The sequence below is a fragment of the Salvelinus fontinalis genome, chromosome 25 (assembly GCF_029448725.1).
Source record: "Salvelinus fontinalis isolate EN_2023a chromosome 25, ASM2944872v1, whole genome shotgun sequence".
NCBI lineage: Eukaryota > Metazoa > Chordata > Actinopteri > Salmoniformes > Salmonidae > Salvelinus > Salvelinus fontinalis.
This window is the reverse complement of record NC_074689.1, coordinates 27,723,812-27,744,130: the sequence shown is the minus strand read 5'-3', so window position 1 is coordinate 27,744,130 and position 20,319 is coordinate 27,723,812. Positions and strand designations below refer to the sequence as shown.

The 20,319-nt window shown below is 44.8% G+C and overlaps 1 protein-coding gene across 10 annotated transcripts in view; it reads right to left on the bottom strand.

The window, feature by feature from the left end:
• LOC129823064 (receptor-type tyrosine-protein phosphatase mu-like) overlaps positions 1-16,050 on the bottom strand; it is a 317,242-nt gene extending 301,192 nt beyond the window's left edge. For all 10 annotated transcript variants that reach the window (XM_055881767.1, XM_055881768.1, XM_055881772.1 and 7 more), the window contains exon 1: positions 15,544-16,050. In XM_055881767.1, the coding sequence (XP_055737742.1) occupies positions 15,544-15,616 (73 nt within the window). In that variant the 5' untranslated portion in view covers positions 15,617-16,050. The remainder of the gene's footprint in view (positions 1-15,543) is intronic.
• Between the last annotated feature and the right edge of the window lie 4,269 nt (positions 16,051-20,319).

The following is a 20,319-nucleotide window of genomic DNA, read 5'->3' as shown; positions in this document are numbered from 1 at the left end:
TAAATGGAAGCAATTCCAAAACCTTTCATTACAAAGCCATCACCTACAGAGAAATTAACCTGGATAAGAGCCTCATAAACAACTGGTCCTGGGACTCTGTTCACAAACAGACCCCACAGAGCCCTAAGACAGCAACACAATTAGACACAATCAAATCATGAGAAAACAAAAATAATTACTTGACACATTGGAAAGAATTAAAAATAACAGAGCAATCTAGAATGCTATTTGACCCTAAAACAGAGTGTACACAGTGTCAGAATACCTGACCACTGTGACAGACCCAAAATGAAGGAAAGCTTTGACTATGTACAGACTCAGTGAGCATAGCCTTGCTATTGAGAAAGGCCATCGTAGGCAGACATGGCTCTCAAGAGAAGACAGGCTATGTGCACAATGCACACAAAATGAGGTGGAAACTGAGCTGCACTTCCTAACCTCCTGCCAAATGTATGACCATACTAGAGACACATATTTCCCTCAGATTACACAGATCCGTTAAGAATTTGAAAACAAACAAATTTGGATGAACTCCCATATCTATTGGGTGAAATACTGTACCACAGTCGGCAATCACAGCAGCAAGATTTGTGACCTATTGCCACAGGGTCAACCAGTGAAGAACAAACACCATTGTAAATACAACCCATATTTATGTTTATTTATTTTCCCTTTTGTACTTTAACTATTTCCACATCATAACACTGTATATAGACATAACATTTGAAATGTCTATTATTTTATTTCACTTTTGTTCATTATCTATTTCACTTGCTATAGCAATGTAAATATGTTTCCCATGCCAATAAAGCCCTTAAATTGAAATTGAGAGAGCGAGAAAGAGAGCGAGGAACAGAGCGAGAAAGAGAGCGAAGAAGAGAACTTGAGAGAAAATGTGAAACGAGAAAGGACTTCCTCTCCTTACTCCTCTAGAATCTTTGACTCCAGCAGCATAGGGCTGAATCATCAATCCTGGATTGTACTTCCCCGAATTAAGGTCACAAAATGTACAATCCCATAAAATATATTTTACAATATTTCTGATGTAAGCCTAATTGGAGGTATTGCCAGATTCCACATATAAAATCTAAACTCTCAGCAGGCAATGCATGGTGGCGACCGACAGTAGCATGGGACGCCATAAAAGCCTACAAGTTTAACTAGTCTTAGACAGTTTAATAAAAGTGTACTGTGCATCCATCTAGCTAGTTTAGGGCACTACTGCCATTCATTCCATCAAAAGGAAAAGCAGATATGAAATATTGGGGAAATGTTGACGCCCGGGAGTGAAATCAGGACACCAAATGTGATTGTTAACCACTCTACTCTCCCACCCGATGAGCTCATGTCTAATGGTCTGATATGATCTCTGTTTCTGTTTGCCCTGACGATCTGTTTCCTTTGGCTCGGCTTCCTGTGACTCCCCCTGCCCTGGCTCTGCCACCCAACCAGATAACACTGAGCTCACCAGGAAACGCAGGATGGACCAATCAGCACCCTGCCCTTTCTCCCTGCCACTTCCCGTGTGGCTGGAAACTATGACAAGAGGAGCCAGAGATGTCGCAGGTGCTGACACACACCCATCCCCACTGGGGGAAGAGTATTTTAGGAGAGCTACGAAGCAGCAATGAGTAGCAACGGCTGTAAAGTGGGCCTAACCAGCTGTGCTTTAATAATGTCTGAGTTGTGTATTAACGCTGCTCCATACTGGCTGACTAAATGCGTCACTCAGTGTGACGCGTGAATACATATCCACTGTGATGCCAGAAGATGGATCTGAAAGCCTCCCGCTCAAAGGTGTGTGTGTGTGGGGGGGGGGGGGGGTGATAGATGGCATCTCTCTACAGGGCATCTGATCCTGCCAGGCACACACCAGGTGGGAAAACATTATGTGAATGAGCTCTCACACACCACCCGTCCCCCGGCCCCCGTCCGGAAAAGGTCATGCAAGACAGCGCTGGCGTCTATGATGAAAACCTGGGTGTGGATTCCTCTATCTCCCGCTTTGTTTGGAGGGGAGAGAGGAGTGATATTCCCCTGGTGTAGTAGTTAGGAGAAGGTCATCACAGAAGGCAGAGGGGAAGGGTCAGACGCACCAAAGACCTCGGTCTCGGTCTCTCTACCCAGGCAGTACCACAGCTGGAAGGTCCCCCACTATCCCCCATGGATCCATTGAGGACCTGCCTGGTATGAGTTTTGTTGGAGGGGCTGGAGGTAAATAATGCTGTCAAGCTATGGAGGCCTGCGTTGTGACAACCTCTGGGCCTTACGAGAGAGAGAGAGGGGCGGAGGGGGGGGGGGGGGGGGGTCTGTGGTCTTTGTGCCAAGGAAGAAAGGAGCGCGCCAGAAGGTTAACAAGAAAGAAAGCAGAGACAGAGACAGACAAAGAGAGCGAGAGAGAGCAAGAGGAGCGCCTGTGAAGTCGCTGACTGACATGAAGGCTCTGAGTTGAGAAAGAGAATGGAGGCCTCTGATTGGGTAGTTCAGTAGACATAAGGGAGGCCTCTGATTGGGTAGTTCAGTAGACATAAGGGAGGCCTCTGATTGGGTAGTTCAGTAGACATAAGGGAGGCCTCTGATTGGGAAGTTTAGATAGAAGTAGTCGAGAAGCCAGGAGAAGAAATTTGCATTTTGAGATTACCACTCGCTAATGGACTGTTTAATTTCTGTGAGTCAGATCACACACAGCAATGTGTCTGTGCTACTAGTCCTGTGTGGTAGACCCATCCAGACCTCAGGAACCACCCAGACATTAGGCTTCTCAGTGAGTGCATTCTCCCTGTAGCATAGTGCTCCAAACACAGGCCGATATGTTGGGAGCCTGCTGGGATAAATCATTACAACAAGACATGCTAATCAATAGGTATGTAGAGAGAGTATGGACTCAGGGGAAGGAGCGTCTGTGTGACCTCAACTCATTCAAGCAGCTGAAGAGATCAGAACCAGTTCCTCAGCCTCTATAGTCACAACCGGTCCCTAGACCTCACAATCATCTAGTATGGCAGCGTTCAGGTCATACTGCGGCAGTAATTACAGACCGGTCTGTTATTATGTTCCCACAAACATAAGGGGAAAAAATGAACTCTCGAACGCTGCCCTTCTCTTTCGGAGCTCTTTCTTTCCTCTGTGCAGCAGGCAGCATAAGTGCTGTACTGTCATGCTCTCAATGCCTGACGCCACGCGTACCCTTGGCAATTTACATGTCAGGATAACATGGTGGCCTGCAAAAATGCATTCCACTGTGACTCCGGGATGGAGAGGGCGGGGGTTTAGGTTGGCGGCGTGGGCGATAGCGGCACGGCACCCGTGAAAAAGCGGGTGAAGGCAGGCAGCCTCACATTGACATGTCCCTGCCATGCCACACAGAGATCCATAAAGAGGAACAATTAGAGCTGCCAGGGTGACAGGGACTCAGGGGAGTGGAAGTGCCATTGTCTGCTGCCATTCTGGGTGGCATGGTGCCAGTCTCTCCAAAGGAACCCGCCGGCCCCCTGGCAGCAATTAGCCGTCACACAGATTCATTAATGATGTGAGCGTAACCTCCCCGACGACTCACACATCTGTTTTAAAGCTACAGTCAGTGAGGTATATAATAGTACAGCTATCCGTGGCTGGGACAGCATGATCTAAATCACAGCAGAGGAGAGCGGAGTGGGAGGACTGTTGAACTGCCTGGCTAATACACTACATGGAGGAAACTATTCAAAGTGATTGCACTGAGAGTTATTTCAGGAGACCTATAATGTGGCTTCTTATTGCCAACTGTCTAACTATATACAAAACATGCTTCTAAAAGCATATAGAATGTCTGTGTAACGCCATTACCATTCAAATGATCTAAGGTGGTTTTTCTAGGATTCCGTTGCTTCATACTCAACATTCTTCCACAAAGTGTCAGAACACAGGGAAGATATTTATGTTTACACTGAAAAAGTGAGACATCAACAAACATCCAGAGCTCTAAGTGGGCTCCTGAGTGGTGCAGCGGTCTAAGGCACTGCATCTCAGTGCTTGAGGCATCACTACAGACACCCTGGTTCGAATCCAGGCTGTATCACAACCGGGCGTGATTAGGAGTCCCATAGGGTAGCGCACAATTGGTCCAGCGTCGTCCAGGGTAGGCCGTCATTGTAAATAAGAATTTGTTCTTAACTGACTTGCCTAGTTAAATAAAGGTTAAATCCAAACAAACCCCCAAAATATCTAATGCCACTATGATCTCACACCAAGCCTGAAGTCTGTAGGAAAACAGCCCAGTCTCCCTGTAAGGGAGGGGGGATGTGTTCTCAGGTCTTATGATGATCAGGTGAAAGGGAGAGGGCTTTTCTCCACTACCCAGGAGCTTAAGAGCAGGATTAAGATGAGCGAAATTAATGTGAACAGGAGAAGAAAAAGGATTTTCATTTCTCCCTTCCTTCCTTTACTAGAGAACAGAGAAATAGCCAGATGGGTAGAGGAGAGACACATGGCCTGGAAATCCAGGATAGAGAAGAGAGAGAACAAGAGCGAGCGAGACAGAGAGAGAGAGCCTGATGCCTGAGCCCATCAGCGTCTAGGCCTTTGCACCTCGCTAAGAGCTTTAACAGGAGCTGCGGCAAGGAGGGCCTGGAGGAGTCAGGTGGGAAGGGGAGGAGGTAGAGGGCCTGGAGGAGTCAGGGGGGAAGGAGGTAGAGGGCCTGGAGGAGTCAGGGGGGAAGGTGGTAGAGGGCCTGGAGGAGAGAGGGGGGAAGGAGGTAGAGGGCCTGGAGGAGTCAGGGGGGAAGGAGGTAGAGGGCCTGGAGGAGTCAGGGGGGAAGGAGGTAGAGGGCCTGGAGGAGTCAGGGAAGGAAGGAGGTAGAGGGCCTGGAGGAGAGAGGGGGGAAGGAGGTAGAGGGCCTGGAGGAGTCAGGGGGGAAGGAGGTAGAGGGCCTGGAGGAGTCAGGGAAGGAAGGAGGTAGAGGGCCTGGAGGAGAGAGGGGGGAAGGAGGTAGAGGGCCTGGAGGAGAGAGGGGGGAAGGTGGTAGAGGGCCTGGAGGAGAGAGGGGGGAAGGTGGTAGAGGGCCTGGAGGAGAGAGGGGGGAAGGAGGGGTGCACAGAGTTATGAGGGAGTAAATGGTCCCGGTGGGGAAGAGAAGACCGGGCTGGAATGTTCTACTGCTGTTTCCTGGTGAAAGGGGGCGGTGGGTTAGAACAGAGGGTGCTTGAAATGTTTGTCACATTCCGTCAGCCAGGTCTTTAGAGGCCCTGAATAATGTATTGAGCAGAGCAGACCATGTCGCAGCGTAAGTGTGTGGTAAGGCATACATTTTCAGGCGTGTGCACGTTGAGGTATGTGTGCAGTGCATCTATATTTGTCTGCGTGTCTGTTAATTCATGCCTGTGTACCTACATGTGCAATGCTCGGCAGAGCCCAGGTCTTCCTATAGTACGGACCATCTAATGTTGCCTCTCTGGTGACTAAAGCCCAGGACTTCCTACAGTACGGACCATCTAATGTTGCCTCTCTGGTGACTAAAGCCCAGGACTTCCTACAGTACGGACCATCTAATGTTGCCTCTCTGGTGACTAAAGCCCGGGACTTCCTACAGTACGGACCATCTAATGTTGCCTCTCTGGTGACTAAAGCCCAGGACTTCCTACAGTACAGGCCGTCTAAAATGTCCTCTCCTCTGGTGACTAAAGAGGGCTATGAAGGCTGCCGGGTTTAGGGAGGGGTGACTCCCGTGTCTCTGCCCTATTAGGCGTGAAAGACCTTTCTTGCTTTCATCCGTTCGTGCTTGAAAGCAACTTAATAAATCTGACAACAAAACGCTCTAGTTGCACAAATCCATCTCCCTGGATGAGGGGAATTATAGCTAAATACAATATCTTCATTATCTCCCTGGGTGAGGGGAGGTAAACACATGCCTTCATTATCTCCCTGGGTGAGGGGAATTATAGCTAAATACAATATCTTCATTATCACCCTGGGTGAGGGGAGGTAAACACATGCCTTCATTATCACCCTGGGTGAGGGGAGGTAAACACATGCCTTCATTTTCACCCTGGGTGAGGGGAGGTAAACACATGCCTTCATTATCACCCTGGGTGAGGGGAGGTAAACACATGCCTTCATTATCACCCTGGGTGAGGGGAGGTAAACACATGCCTTCATTATCTCCCTGGGTGAGGGAGGTAAACACATGCCTTCATTATCCCCCTGGGTGAGGGGAGGCAAACACATGCCTTCATTATCCCCCTGGGTGAGGGGAGGCAAACACATGCCTTCATTATCTCCCTGAGTGAGGGGAGGCAAACACATGCCTTCATTATCCCCCTGGGTGAGGGGAGGTAAACACATGCCTTCATTATCACCCTGGGTGAGGGGAGGCAAACACAGGCCTTCATTATCTCCCTGGGTGAGGGGAGGTAAACACATGCCTTCATTATCCCCCTGGGTGAGGGGAGGTAAACACATGCCTTCATTATCCCCCTGGGTGAGGGGAGGTAAACACATGCCTTCATTATCTCCCTGGGTGAGGGGAGGTAAACACATGCCTTCATTATCTCCCTGGTTGAGGGGAGGTAAACACATGCCTTCATTATCTCCCTGGGTGAGGGGAGGTAAACACATGCCTTCATTATCTCCCTGGGTGAGGGGAGGCAAACACATGCCTTCATTATCCCCCTGGGTGAGGGGAGGTAAACACATGCCTTCATTATCTCCCTGAGTGAGGGGAGGCAAACACATGCCTTCATTATCCCCCTGGGTGAGGGGAGGTAAACATGCCTTCATTATCACCCTGGGTGAGGGGAGGCAAACACAGGCCTTCATTATCTCCCTGGGTGAGGGGAGGTAAACACATGCCTTCATTATCCCCCTGGGTGAGGGGAGGTAAACACATGCCTTCATTATCCCCCTGGGTGAGGGGAGGTAAACACATGCCTTCATTATCTCCCTGGGTGAGGGGAGGTAAACACATGCCTTCATTATCTCCCTGGGTGAGGGGAGGTAAACACATGCCTTCATTATCTCCCTGGGTGAGGGGAGGCAAACACATGCCTTCATTATCCCCCTGGGTGAGGGGAGGTAAACACATGCCTTCATTATCTCCCTGGGTGAGGGGAGGTAAACACATGCCTTCATTATCCCCCCCCCCCCCGCCATGAGAAATACACTGAACGGTGACACGACACCTGTGAAAGCATATGGCACATATCTCTTTCAAGACATCTATGAAAGGGGCTCCTGGCCGTAGAGCTCACCCCAGATGAGGTGATGTGTGGCAGGCTTGACAGGGCTGGGTGTGAGTATTAGTCCTGAAGGAGCAGTGAGGGGTGCACTGATGTGATGACTGTAGTAGCAGGTCTGGCAGTGCTGAGCTGGAGGCGCCCTCGTTACTGTAGTACACCTGGACAGGCCTGTTAATGCAGTGCCCCTGGACAGGCCTGGGGCTCAGTGGCTCCGCTTCCTGCCACCAGCCCTGCCTGCCTGAGTGATCGTCTCTCTGCTTCCCTGCCTCCTACCCTATTCCCCTCGCTGACTGTATGAGCCCTGCCTGCCTTCCCATCTGCCAATCTTCCAGCCCACTGTAATGCAAAGCTCTTTCTCTGCCTGGCTTGAAGCAGTCTCTTTAAGACCCAGCCGCCCCCCGGTATGTCTAGAAGACTGTGCTCCCGTGCCAGCAAGCCAGTCGGGCTCCAATATCCCAGCTTGGCAGCAAGACGGGTCAACCTACCATATGAACAGTCATCCATCTTAGTGAATCACCAGAGAGCATCAATCCGTTCTGATAGATATTTTGTGCAATACTGAGAAAAAGATTCTGGATGGAAATAGTCGCTTTCTTTTGCTGTTTAGTAGGAGGATTAGGGCATTAGAAAAGCAACACTTGAGGATGAAGAAAACAAAACAAGTTGTTTGCCACACAGTGTGTTTTTAGACTGATCTGAAAACTAAGCAGTAACTATTGCCGATTTGGATTCAATTGGATTTTGGCCATTTGAGATTTGCCTTGTTTGTCCTTTTTCGGGGGGCTAATTTCATGCTTTCTCAGTGAACCTCATGGAGCCACCAGCGAGGTAATGAACCAGTGGCGGAGCTGGGTTAGTTATCATGGACTTCTACTGTGGGAAATCAGATGGAAGACTTATCCTCCATTACGACTAGTTTGTCATCCATTTGTTGAGTATAAGGAGGGAAAATCCAGAAAGTTGCAGTAGCCAAACAAAACCCTTCCACTTCCCCACAGGAGCCAAGCTGTCCAGAATCTAGCAGTGCTGCCACTACAGTACTGTTTCCCACTCTAAGTTCCCCTATTCATCATGATATGGTTTCCTCTAGGGTGTACGTCTGGAATCCATATGGAGATTAAGTTGATGAATGGTTTGCTGGAGATTTGGAAAAGCATTTCCGTGCTGAAGTCTGTTCTAAACATACTATGAAGCTGCTGCGTCGATATCCCTGCTACGATCTTGATTTAGTAAGATAAGTCTAAAAAACACTGGGAAAACACTTTTCAGGAAGATTAAGTATCCATCAACATGAGGTTATAGTCTACATGTATTTTCTGTTGCAAATGGGAAAGTAATCTCTTTAAAAAGAAAGGCCTGGCCAGCTTAGGTTTTGCCCAACTTCATAACTAGTCTAGCCCTTATAAGGGTCACACTGCTCTATCTTTAAGCATTCTGTTAACCCCACTTCACATTGCACAACCCACTTGGGGCTCGTCGAACTCTGAAGTTTCTTGAACCCCCCCCCCAGGGTAACCACTTCTTAACAATCAGAAATACTTACAGCTGGCCGGGGAGGACAGGAGCAGGACAGACACTGACCCCCAAAATTTGCCACGCTCATAAACACCCCCTGAAATGACAACACCGAAGCCAACCCCAAGTCTCGACCACACACTCACACGTAAATAAATGCAGGGAGATGGGACCTAAATCCGCAGTCACAAGATCGATGTCACTTTACAGCCACTTCATTTCATACTCCATTTCCTTAGAGTTGGCATTAGGTCTGTATTGAGTCTAACTCCACATTTAACGTATTACCCACTTATGAATATTTACAGTTGCAATATAGGCTAAGTACCTTTCCCCGGGGGTAAAGAGAGTGTCTGTCCCCTTCGGGCAGCATATGCTGTTCACATATCCAAATCCCTCAGCACTTCTCCCCATTAATGCCTGTTTTAATGGCTTTCTGTTTCATCTCCCTCAGTTTAACTCACACAGACATTATAGTAAAGCAAGGCAGCACTTGTGAACAAGCTCAGAGGACAGCTATTAAAAGATAATTATGATAAAGATGGAATTACAATACATCAAAATATTTACACGCCTCCCCTTTGAACACATATTTGAGGAGTTGTGAGAATTTCCAGAAGCATTCCTACTGCTTCCTGCACTGTGTGGAATCCATTCAACTAGGAGTCAGGAGAGTATGCATTGTGCATATTTCAGTGTATTCCAGTAAATGTTAAATCTGCATCTTAAAACACAATGCTAATTCATTAGAATCCTTCGGTGAGGAGGCTACGACCGAGTTTTTTTTTGGTGCCCACCACTGAGATTATCATTTAGGAGACACATTAATTCCTCTGACCTGTGGAGAGATATCGTCTGGTTGCCGGGTGTATTCTTAAACAACCGTATCCAGTGGCTTATTGTATTGTGCTGGCCTGGATTTAATATGGGCCTCTTAATTATAGTCCATCGTGTTGAGACATGCCCGGCTGGCCATGGGATTAGGACTGTTTGTGTACGACAATGTTATTTAATACAGTGGGCCGATGACCCTCATTATCGATTAATCCCTCTAAGATTTTGCTGAATGTACTTGCACACTCTCACCTTAATGTTTCGCTTGTGGCGTTTGTTCTCAAAGCGCCTCTTCTCTATCGTGCTACATTTTTTAAGCTCCTTCTAAATGTTATTTGTAGAAGTTCTGACCACTTGAAGACATGCAGGCCCTGACAGTGGCTTAGCGTGTCTTTCAGATCAGCCTAAAAACAAATCGAAGCAGTAGCAGAGCGTTGACTGCTTCTCATAGGAGCTGTTTCTTCTAAGACACACAGTCAAAAGTTTGGACACACCTACTCATTCAAGGTTTTTTCTTTATTTTTACTAATTTCTACATTGTAGAATAATAGTGAAGATATCAAAACTAGGAAATAACACACATGGAATCATCTAGAAACCAAGCCACCTTTTGCCTTCATGACAGTTTCACACACTATGACCTAAAACCTCATGTAAAGATCCAACAGATTTTAACACCACGTCGACAGAGCTTCAACAAAAGCTGTTGCCTGTTTTTGGTTTCACTACTTCCCACCCGTGTCGGTGTTTGCAGTGGGCCCCAGAGAGATGACTGTTTCAATGAGACCACACAGTGACGGGACCATTAAAATGTTCCTCCTTGAGCCAGTCTTGCCCTGGTCAGGGTCATGGCACGCATCCCAAAACTGGGTAAACCTAAAATGGCTAAAGAAGGCCTAGAGACCAGACTGTGAAATATTAAAGTCATATGATTTGTGTTTGACACCAGGACAGAGGTGGAACACTTCAAGGAGGCTGCGCTGTGGCAGAAGGCACTAAGATTCTCAAATAAAGGCAACATGGGGCAGAATTATTGTGATATTTTAAGAGAAAAAAAAATTAAAAAAACAAATACTGCAAGATTAATATCTAGGGTAAACCATGAAGGCCACACAGAGCTTGGCTATTTTGTTCCATTTTGTAATTTTCCATCAGTCTCACTAAATCGCTGTCTCTTTACTGTTGTCAAGATGCCTGATTAAGTCTTTCTGACATGGAGAGAACCCTGGACAAAGGGGATGATGAATGTAACAAACTATCACTAATAGGGCGGACTTCAGACTTCAGAAAGCCGCAAATTTAAATCAACAGCCAAACAGTTAATCACGCCGGAGAGCTAAAGACCAGCCCGTACGCAATGTTGCCCCTTTCAATATCCCCAATTAAAATAACGAATAAAGATCCCTTCAAAAACGGCCCTTCTGCTTGCTTTACAATAAATAACAGCGGCGTGAGCGAAGTGAGGGAAATAATTATAAAGTCATTCAAAATATATATTTGGCACAACATGGTCCATAAAAATATATACACCTTCCACATTTAGCAGACAGAAATAAATGACAGGGATTAGCACTGGGCATCATGGTTTGGAAACAAACACACCTGAGAAATAAAATGGCTTCATGGGAGGGTTCAGGGGGATCCAAGGATTTCGCAGCAGTAGACAAACTATGCTGATACCCTATACTGATTCATTACCTGATGTTTAGGCCATGCTAAAGCAGAGGTGGGCCCCATTTCCTTTAGAAAACCCCTGGGCGGGTAGGGTCAGGGGGGGCGCATTTCTCAAACTTCCTTTTGTGACTAAAAGTCATGGTCGTTATTAGAGCAGAGGAAAATTAACTCCTCTCATGCCTGAGAAGAGCACCGTGGCCCCAAACTGTTAATGACCCGTAATGACGACTCCACAGTGCCACAGATGCAGGATGACAGTAATGGAGAGATTTGCCTGCGGTCATACTCATATATCCAAGGCAGAGAGACTGGGAGAGGAGGAGGGAGGAGCTGCAGCAGTGTGGGCTACTCACCTGCCCCCCTTCCTGTAACCTGGTTCCTCTTCCAGAAAAACAACATGCAAGGAAGCAGGAACAAAAAAACAGCCTATCCCCAAGTAACAACATCCTAGTAACAGTAGCGGCCCTATGCTGATTGCTGATGGCTTGGAAGTGGGGCAGGGTTGGTCCTTGGTGAATTAATTAGCCGTTTTCATGAGCGCCTAGACTGACTCAGTCACCTACAAAGGCCTCTAGCGAAATTCAGTAAACCCCATTATCCATCAGGAATTATGAATACGTAAATCATGCGAGAGCTTCTTTTAATCTCAGCAGTTCATTAAACCTGACGGGGATGCAGTGCAAATCGCTGCCTGGACCACCTGGCCTCTATTGCCCTCACTGTATAGGCATGCTGGCTGATTCATCAGTTTTCCTGCCCATTTCCCTGTGTGTCCGGCTGTACCCCCCCCCCCCCCCCCCCCCACTCCAGAAGGGCCGATTTTAATTAAAGGAGGGTCCTGTTTGCTCAGCATCTCTTTCAGAGTCACATCTAATGGGTAATTATACTGTCTGTACCCAATTACTTTACACCAAAACACTGGCCGGCCCCTTGCCCTCCCTGGCCTGAGCATAAAGACACCTCACTTCTACTAGGGTAGTGTTCATTAGGCACAAAGCGGAAGAACCGAGTTAAACGAGAAAGCACTGCCTGAACTTGTTCGGTTTCCTGCAGTGAGGGGGGGGGGGGGGGTGTCTGGGCATTTTGCAATTTCATGGAAGACTTTCTTTGTGTCAAAAGAGCTGGGTATGTATGACAGAAACACAATAGTGGACATTAATAATACCAGTTAATTACTTACGGTGTGTTATTATCATTATGAGGGCAACTATTCCATCTTGGGATGGTGTGGAGATTTTAATTTCATTCTCCACTGGTGCAGATAGCCCAGCAGAGCTCCATCTGTCTGGGCTGTATGTGAACAACCACTAACTCTACTACAGTTTCTATAGAGAGCTATTTGACTGGTTATACTTCGTGTGCTGGGAGTCTGTCTTAAGACAAATCATTTTAAAGTGGATAGTTGAAAAGAGGTGAGAGACAGCAACGGTCCACAGAAAGGCTGTGTGGCCAGGTCCAAGGAAGAAGAACCATGAGCATTAAGCAGCGTATGCAAAAGGTATGCAGCTCGGCACATAAACAAAACAAATATATTTATAGCAGTGAATGGACGGAAGAAACAGTGCAGGGAGATATCCATCCATCTGGGACAGCCAGAGGATATCCTGGGTTTCATGGTCACACAAGATACAATAATGCAATCCAGAATACATTAAGGTCACTCCAGCCAGGCCCTGTTCGGTGTCCAAACACAAGGCTCAGCTGAGCAAAGGCTACAAATGATCATGTTCATCTTTAACAATTTAGCCCTACTTACAGCAAAGCAAGAGAATAACCATTCAACTTCACTTGTTCAAGATACTCATTTTGATGATATGTTTGCCTTGAATGACATGTAGTGTAGCCTGATCTACCGTGTATCATTCAGTGCATGTCTACGGGCTTCTACAAAAGTGAAGTGTGGTCGCCTATGTCTAACTTCTCATAGACAACTAACTTGAGTGATGCAAGCAGGGAAATGCAATGCAAGCGCCTTAAATTAATCTCTCCTTGCATGGTTGCCACCAAGGATCAGGAATGCATGCAGACGATGTGATTGTAACTACTGAACGTTTTGGGAGAACAACAACTGCAGCCACTTTTTAATTAGTTTGTTAGCAATCATTTTTACATTAAATAAAATGGCTCTTAATTTGCATGTGTAATTCCATCACTGCTTTGTTACTCCCTGATTGGCAAGTAAACAAAATAGTTATTTACATTCCATTATAAATAATTTGTTTAGCAAATATTTGCCTGTTTTTGCTTTTTAATATTGGTGGCGGAGGAAAAAGTTATCGGATGAGGTTGTGGACCAAATCCTGAGCCTCAAGAGATCCCTTGTGTGGAGGGGTCTGTATGTACGATGCTGCCACCATCAGGCATTACACGTAAAGGCATTGAGAGGCAGAGAGAGGGACAGTTTCGCAGTCCCACATCTATTCAAGAATCTAGTAGGAAGGCTACTTACATGCAGAACTGAGAAAAAAACACTGCTGTAGATAAATAGCATGGGTATACTGTCTAAAAGTGCATTTTTATTACATGAAATTGTCATTTTTGCACAAGTAGATGGAAACAATTACAATAATAGATGTGTCTGGCTCATTCAATTAGAATACACATGTGAGTGAGAACGTACTTCAATTGCTCCTATTCAAGATTTGATTTAGTCTACTTTAAAATGTCAACACAACTTTATATAGCCCCATGTAAAGTTGTTTAAATTAGACTTCATAAAGACTTGAGTAAATAGGCCTGATAGTTGGCCTAACACATCAGGGGAAAGTTTGCCTAACACATTAGGGGAAAATAAGCCAAACACATTCAGAGATGTTTGACTAAGAAAGCAAAATGCACCAACCAATGCATTTGCTAAAAAGTCATTCTTCAGACAAATACGGAAAACACCTTTCATTACATTGAACTAAACAACCATCATCATTCTCCCATGTAAAACAATAGACCAGTGCTTAACATGTGGGATCAGGGCCGGATTACCCAACATGCATGCAGGGCACATGCTCCAGAGCCCATAACCTCCAGGGGGCTTCTAACCAAATAATAGTTTGTTTGTTTTATGGGGCGGCGTTGGGAGGCCCCCCCCAGATAGCATATGATAAACTATCTAGAATTGCAGGAAATTAGCTATAAAAAAAAAAAAAATTCTCTCACCCATGGCAAAAAGTGTAGAATTGCAAGAAATGTACTTTAAAAGCACAACATTATCACAAAATAAGTTGAAATGCTGTTGTCCTAAAAATATATATATATATGTGTGTATATATATGTCCCCAAAGCAGTAGTCCGGCCCTGTGTGCCATTATTACATCTACTGTGAGAAAAGTATGCCCAGTTGTGGCATGACCATAGAAAAACAGATGTATTTGTTGGCGTAATGTATAATTTATGATCCCGAGTGGCGCAGCGGTCGAAGGCATTTTTTGTAGGTGTCACTAAAGTCCCCGGTTCGAATCCAGGCTGTATCACATCTGGCCACGATTGGGAGTCCCATAGGGCGGTGCACAATTGGCCCAGCATCGCCCGAGTTTGGCCGGGGTAGACCACTATTGTAAATAACAATTTGTTTTTAACTGACTTGTCTAGTTTAATAAACAAATTAAAATATATATAAAAAGTAACGGTTTGCTTTGATAAGGTCTTCAAAGATGTCCTAACTTTTCAGACAAGTCGGTGTCAGTCTGACAGTCACCCAACTTGAAACCGACGTGAAATTGACCGCATCAGAAAAATATATATATATAATAATACAAAGTAGCGCACAGAACATTTCCCTCTCCAAATAAGCTGTCAAGGGACACCTAACAGCTATTAAACTCTTCAACAACTATAGTGGTTATGGATGATATAAATAATTGCCAAAGTATTCTACAGCCACAATCCAAAATGGAAGAGAATCTCGACATTCTGCTACACTGTATTTGGTAAAATAGCGTACCACAGTGCTGACTACATTCTAAAAGTTTCAAATGAGCTGGGCTGGGGCACATCGGTCTGTTTGAACTACCCGAATAGATCTATTTACTGATGGACAAGGGGACATTAAAACAACCATATACAAACTCGCCATAAGCTAATTTCCCTGGCAAACAATGAAATTGTAGCCTAAGTAACATACACAGGCTCTTCGGCAGAAAACTTGTAGTAGTAGGTTGATACAGACACTGGACTGCCCTCCAGACAACTTCGGAATGCGTTCTTCTAGAGAGCGCGACGCACCCGTTATAGCCTACTAGATCAGGCTACTTCAAATTAATAGGTCTTTTCACAACAAACAAAATACACTACAAAATAAATGAGGAGCCTTACCTTTGAATACTACTCCTCGAACTGTAAGGAATAAGCTTCCCGCAGCAATGAGACAAGTTAAAAGTCTTTCCATTGCGGGAGAGTATCGCGAACGTAACCCCCGGCTCCGGGGTAAAAATCTATTCTACTCTTCCGCTCTGACAGAGGAAAATATTCCGTTTTTACAGCTAACGTGCCCGGTAATGGGAGTGTTCCCCTGTCTGTCTTTCCCTACTTGGTTACTTGTGCATCTTTCAAGCGGCTCCGCTCCGGTAGTGACTTGCTGGCTGCCAGGAGGTAACTAACGTCACAGCGAACAGAGAAAAGCTCAAGACACTGCGCGCTCCAATAGAGGTGTCGGTATTCAGATGGAGTGACTTTGGTTTTCTTTCATACTTTCATCCAACATTTGCTAGGATTCTTGCTGTAAATACGGGACGATAGACAATTCACATGCAAATACGTGTGTTTATTCTATTCTAGCCTATATCTATGTTTTAAACTGTGGAGTCAAAGTTTCAGATTGTTGTTTCAGACTCGGTTTGATACAGCTGTGGTTGATAAAGACGGGGAGGGGCATCATTTAAAGTCAACTATGAAGATTCCTAATTAGGGGCCGAATTTGAGCGTCCTTGCATCATCATATTGCTTCACAGTTAATTGAGTTTCTTATGTCATTAATAGCATTGCACATTTTTTGTAGGGGGGTGGGGGACTTATACATAGCATAACATAACTGCAATTTGAGCTTTTCGTCTCAATGCAAATAAATATACTAAGCTAAAATATCTCTGACCACCTTGTTATGGTGTTATGATTACAGGTAGGGTTGAATATTTTCCAGGTATTTTACAAATGTTCCAGTCTGAGAATAAATCAATTCTCCCAGGTAAACCGGTATTTCCCGCCAAGACCGGAAGTGTCATTCAAAAGCATTATATATTTTTATTTATTTAACTAGGCAAGTCTGTTAAGAACAAATTCTTATTTACAATTACGGCACATAGAAAAGCAAAAGGCCTCCTGTCGGGACCAGGGCTGGGGTTAAAAATAAAAATAAATGTAATAAAATATAGGACAAAACACACATCAAACAAGAGAGACAACACAAAACAACACCACAAAGAGAGACCTAAGACAACAACATAGCATGGCAGCAACACATGACAACACAGCATGGTAGCAACACAACATGACAACAACATGGTAGCAACACAACATGGCAGCATCACAACATGACAACAACATGGTAGCAACACAACATGGTAGCAGCACAACATGACAACAACATGGTAGCAACACAACATGGCAGCAGCACAACATGGTAGAAGCACAAAACAGGGTACAAACATTATTGGCCACAGACAACAGCACAAAGGGCAAGAAGGTAGAGACAACAATACATCACGCAAAGCAGCCACAACTGTCAGTAGGAGTGTCCATGATTGTGTCTTTGAATTAAGAGATTGGGATAAAACTGTCCAGTTTGAGTGTTTGTTGCAGCTCGTTCCAGTCGCTAGCTGCAGCAAACTGAAGAGAAGAGCGACCCAGGGATTTGTGTGCTTTGGGGACCAGAATGTGACTGGCAGAACGGGTGTTGTATGTGGAGGATGAGGGCTGCTTATAAACATGTCTGGATTTTATTAGAGCTTTGATCATCATGACAATTCAAACCTGATGCTATCTGAGCCTGATGAGCCATATATTAAATACATTATATTAGAACCTACATTAACGACATTTAATGAGCCCAAAAAAGCCCAAACGATTGTGCCATTATCCAACACATAGTATGTAACGGATGTGAAATGGCTAGCTAGTTAGCGGGTACGCGCTAGTAGCATTTCAATCAGGTACGTCACTTGCTCTGAGACTTTAAGTAGGGTTGCCCCTTGCTTTGCAAGGGCCGCGGCCTTTGTGGAGCGATGGGTAACGACCGTGCTTCGTGGGCGACCGTTGTTGATGTGTGCAGAGGGTCCCTGGTTCGCGCCCGTGTCGGGGCGAGGGGACGGTTTAAAGTTATACTGTTACAAGTACATATATGATAGGCTACTGCATATGACGCACGACAGAAAAACATAAAAGCTGATAGATATAGCTAGCTATATGCTCTCTTGGCTAAATCAATTAAACTAGCTCCAGTAGGCTAATGTTTTTGAGTGTGAACTGTATTACTGTACTGTATTGTATTATACTGTAGCTTACTGTATGGACTGGAGTTAAGCACATTGTTCAAACCATGATAAAGCAGAAGAGAATATGCCATTCTGGTGCAGCACATGCGGCCTACGAAGTTACAAGTGTATAGGCTGGCGAATTTGATTTTAACTTTGAAATATAATAGGGCCTATTTATAATTAGTAGGCGGACGCATATATAGCCTACCTTTAATAATATTTCCCCTCATGTTATTAGCCTACCTCCTCTTTCTCTCTCTTTTGTTGCTTCATTCCTTCCCCGCTTTCAACAGTTAAATGAAATAAGTTTCGTTGTCCTTATCTTCATCATTCTAATGACATCCTTGAATAATATAGGACTAGAATTAGATACGGAAGGCTTTCACTTCTCTTCACGAAGATTGAATGGTTATGGGTCTGAATAAATAACTGCTATAGCCTACAGCCATCGCGCGTTTGCTCTTCTTTCAAACTACGCGTGAGTTCTATTGGCTGCTGTATTTAACGTTCAACAAAAAATTGCTTGCGTCCCTCTTCGAATAGTCTACTGGTATAAGAAATGGGAGAGGAGAGGCCAGCGGAGCACAGGTGCTTGCGTATTGCGCAAGAGATAGAGGCTATAAGTTAGAAGCCTATTATGCATAACATAACCCATCAATAATTAGCTAAATATCAGGCTAATACTGCATTGAAATGATTACCTGAACAAGGTAGACTAGGACATCTATATATAGGGCTATATATCAATCTAGAACAGGATTATCTATTAAGGATACAAAAGAGAAAGACTGCGAGTGAGTGCTCGCACATTAACTGATGTAAAACGACGATATTCGAGTGATAGACGGTTTTAAAAATCTGGAGCGGCTAAAAAAACAAAACTAATCTTTAAATGTCCCCCTTTCACAAGAGCATATTTAAACCAGAGACCTTTCAGTTACTTGCACAATGCTCTAACAGCAAGTCTACCTGCCGCCCATTTGAAGGCCATTTAAAGGCCTAGTGCAAAAGGCCCAGTGCGTTCAAAAACGTGGTTAACCCATGTTTTACAAATATTTCCCACAGTATGAGTTGGGATAAATACTGTGCAATTGTGAAAATTATGATGATGCCCTTTTAGTGTAAGAGCTTTTTGAAAACAATCATATAAATAATTTGATAATGAGATAAAAACGACTGTATTGGAACTTTAATGGCGACAACAAACAATTATAATTTCAATGATTTACAATATAGATAGCATGATTTGCAAATATCAAACGTCCGAGTTGAATGTTTATATAGTTTATATAAATTCATGTAGCCTAGCCCATGCGTGAAGAATATGCCAAGAGTGTGCAAAGCTGTCTTCAAGGCAAAGGGTGGCTATTTGAAGAATCTCAAATATAAAATATATTTAACACTTTGTTTACTACATGATTCCATATGTGTTATATCATAGTTTTGATGTCTTCACTATTATTCTACAATGTAGAAAATAGTCAAAATTAAGAAAAACCCTTGAATGAGTAGGTGTTCTAAAACGTTTGACCGGTAGTGAATATATATTTTTTAAATTCCTTTTCCCAATTCCCGTTTTGTATCACAAAGTAAAATGGATTTATATTATAGTCCAGTTGCAGGCGGTAATGCAACGTAATGGATGCCAATGGCCATTAATGTCATGTTTTGTCATTGATTATCATGTCTTGTCCCTGTGCTTCCCTTCTATTCGTTTCCCTCTGCTGGTCTTATTTGGTTCTTTCCCTCTTTCTATCCCTCTCTCTCCCCCTCCCTCTCTCCCTCTCTCGCTCTCTCTCTCTATCGTTCCGTTCCTGCTCCCAGCTGTTCCTCATTCTCCTAACTACCTCATTTACTCTTTCACACCTGTCCCCTATTTTGCCCTCTGATTAGAGTCCCTATTTCTCCCTCTGTTTTCCGCTTCTGTCCTTGTCGGATCCTTGTTTGATGTTTGCTGTTCTGTGTCCTTGTTCCGCCCTGTCGTGTTTTTGCTTTCATCAGATGCTGCGTGTGAGCAGGAGTCACCTAAGATATATCCAGGAGTACCGTTTTGTTTAAGACTGGAATAAAGACTCTGTTTATGTTAAGTCGCTTTTGGGTCTTCCTTCACCAGCATAACAATTAAACCCAGAAGAAGAAGAAGGAATGGATCGTGTATGTGTGAATGGAGTATGGTAGTAGGTGCCAGGAGCACCGGTTTGAGTGTGTCAAGAACTGCAATGCTGCTGGGTTTTTCACGCTCAACAGTTTCCCGTGTGTATCAAGAATGGTCCACCATCCAAAGGACATCCAGCCAACTTGACACAACTATGGGAAGCATTGGAGTCAAAATGGGCCAGCATACCTGTGGAACGCTTTCCACACCTTGTAGAGTCTATGCTCTGACGAATTGAGGCTGTTCTGAGGGCAAAAGGGGGTAAAACTGAATATAAGGAAGGTGTTCCTAATGTTGTGTACACTCAGTCGACATGGCTTCAGTACCTAGACCAGCGTTTCCCAAACTCGGTCCTCGGGACCCCAAGGGGTGCATGTTGTGGTTTTTGCCCCAACACTACACAGCTGAGGATTAGTTGATTATTTGAATCCGCTGTGCAGTGCTAGCGGGGAAAAAACTAACCTT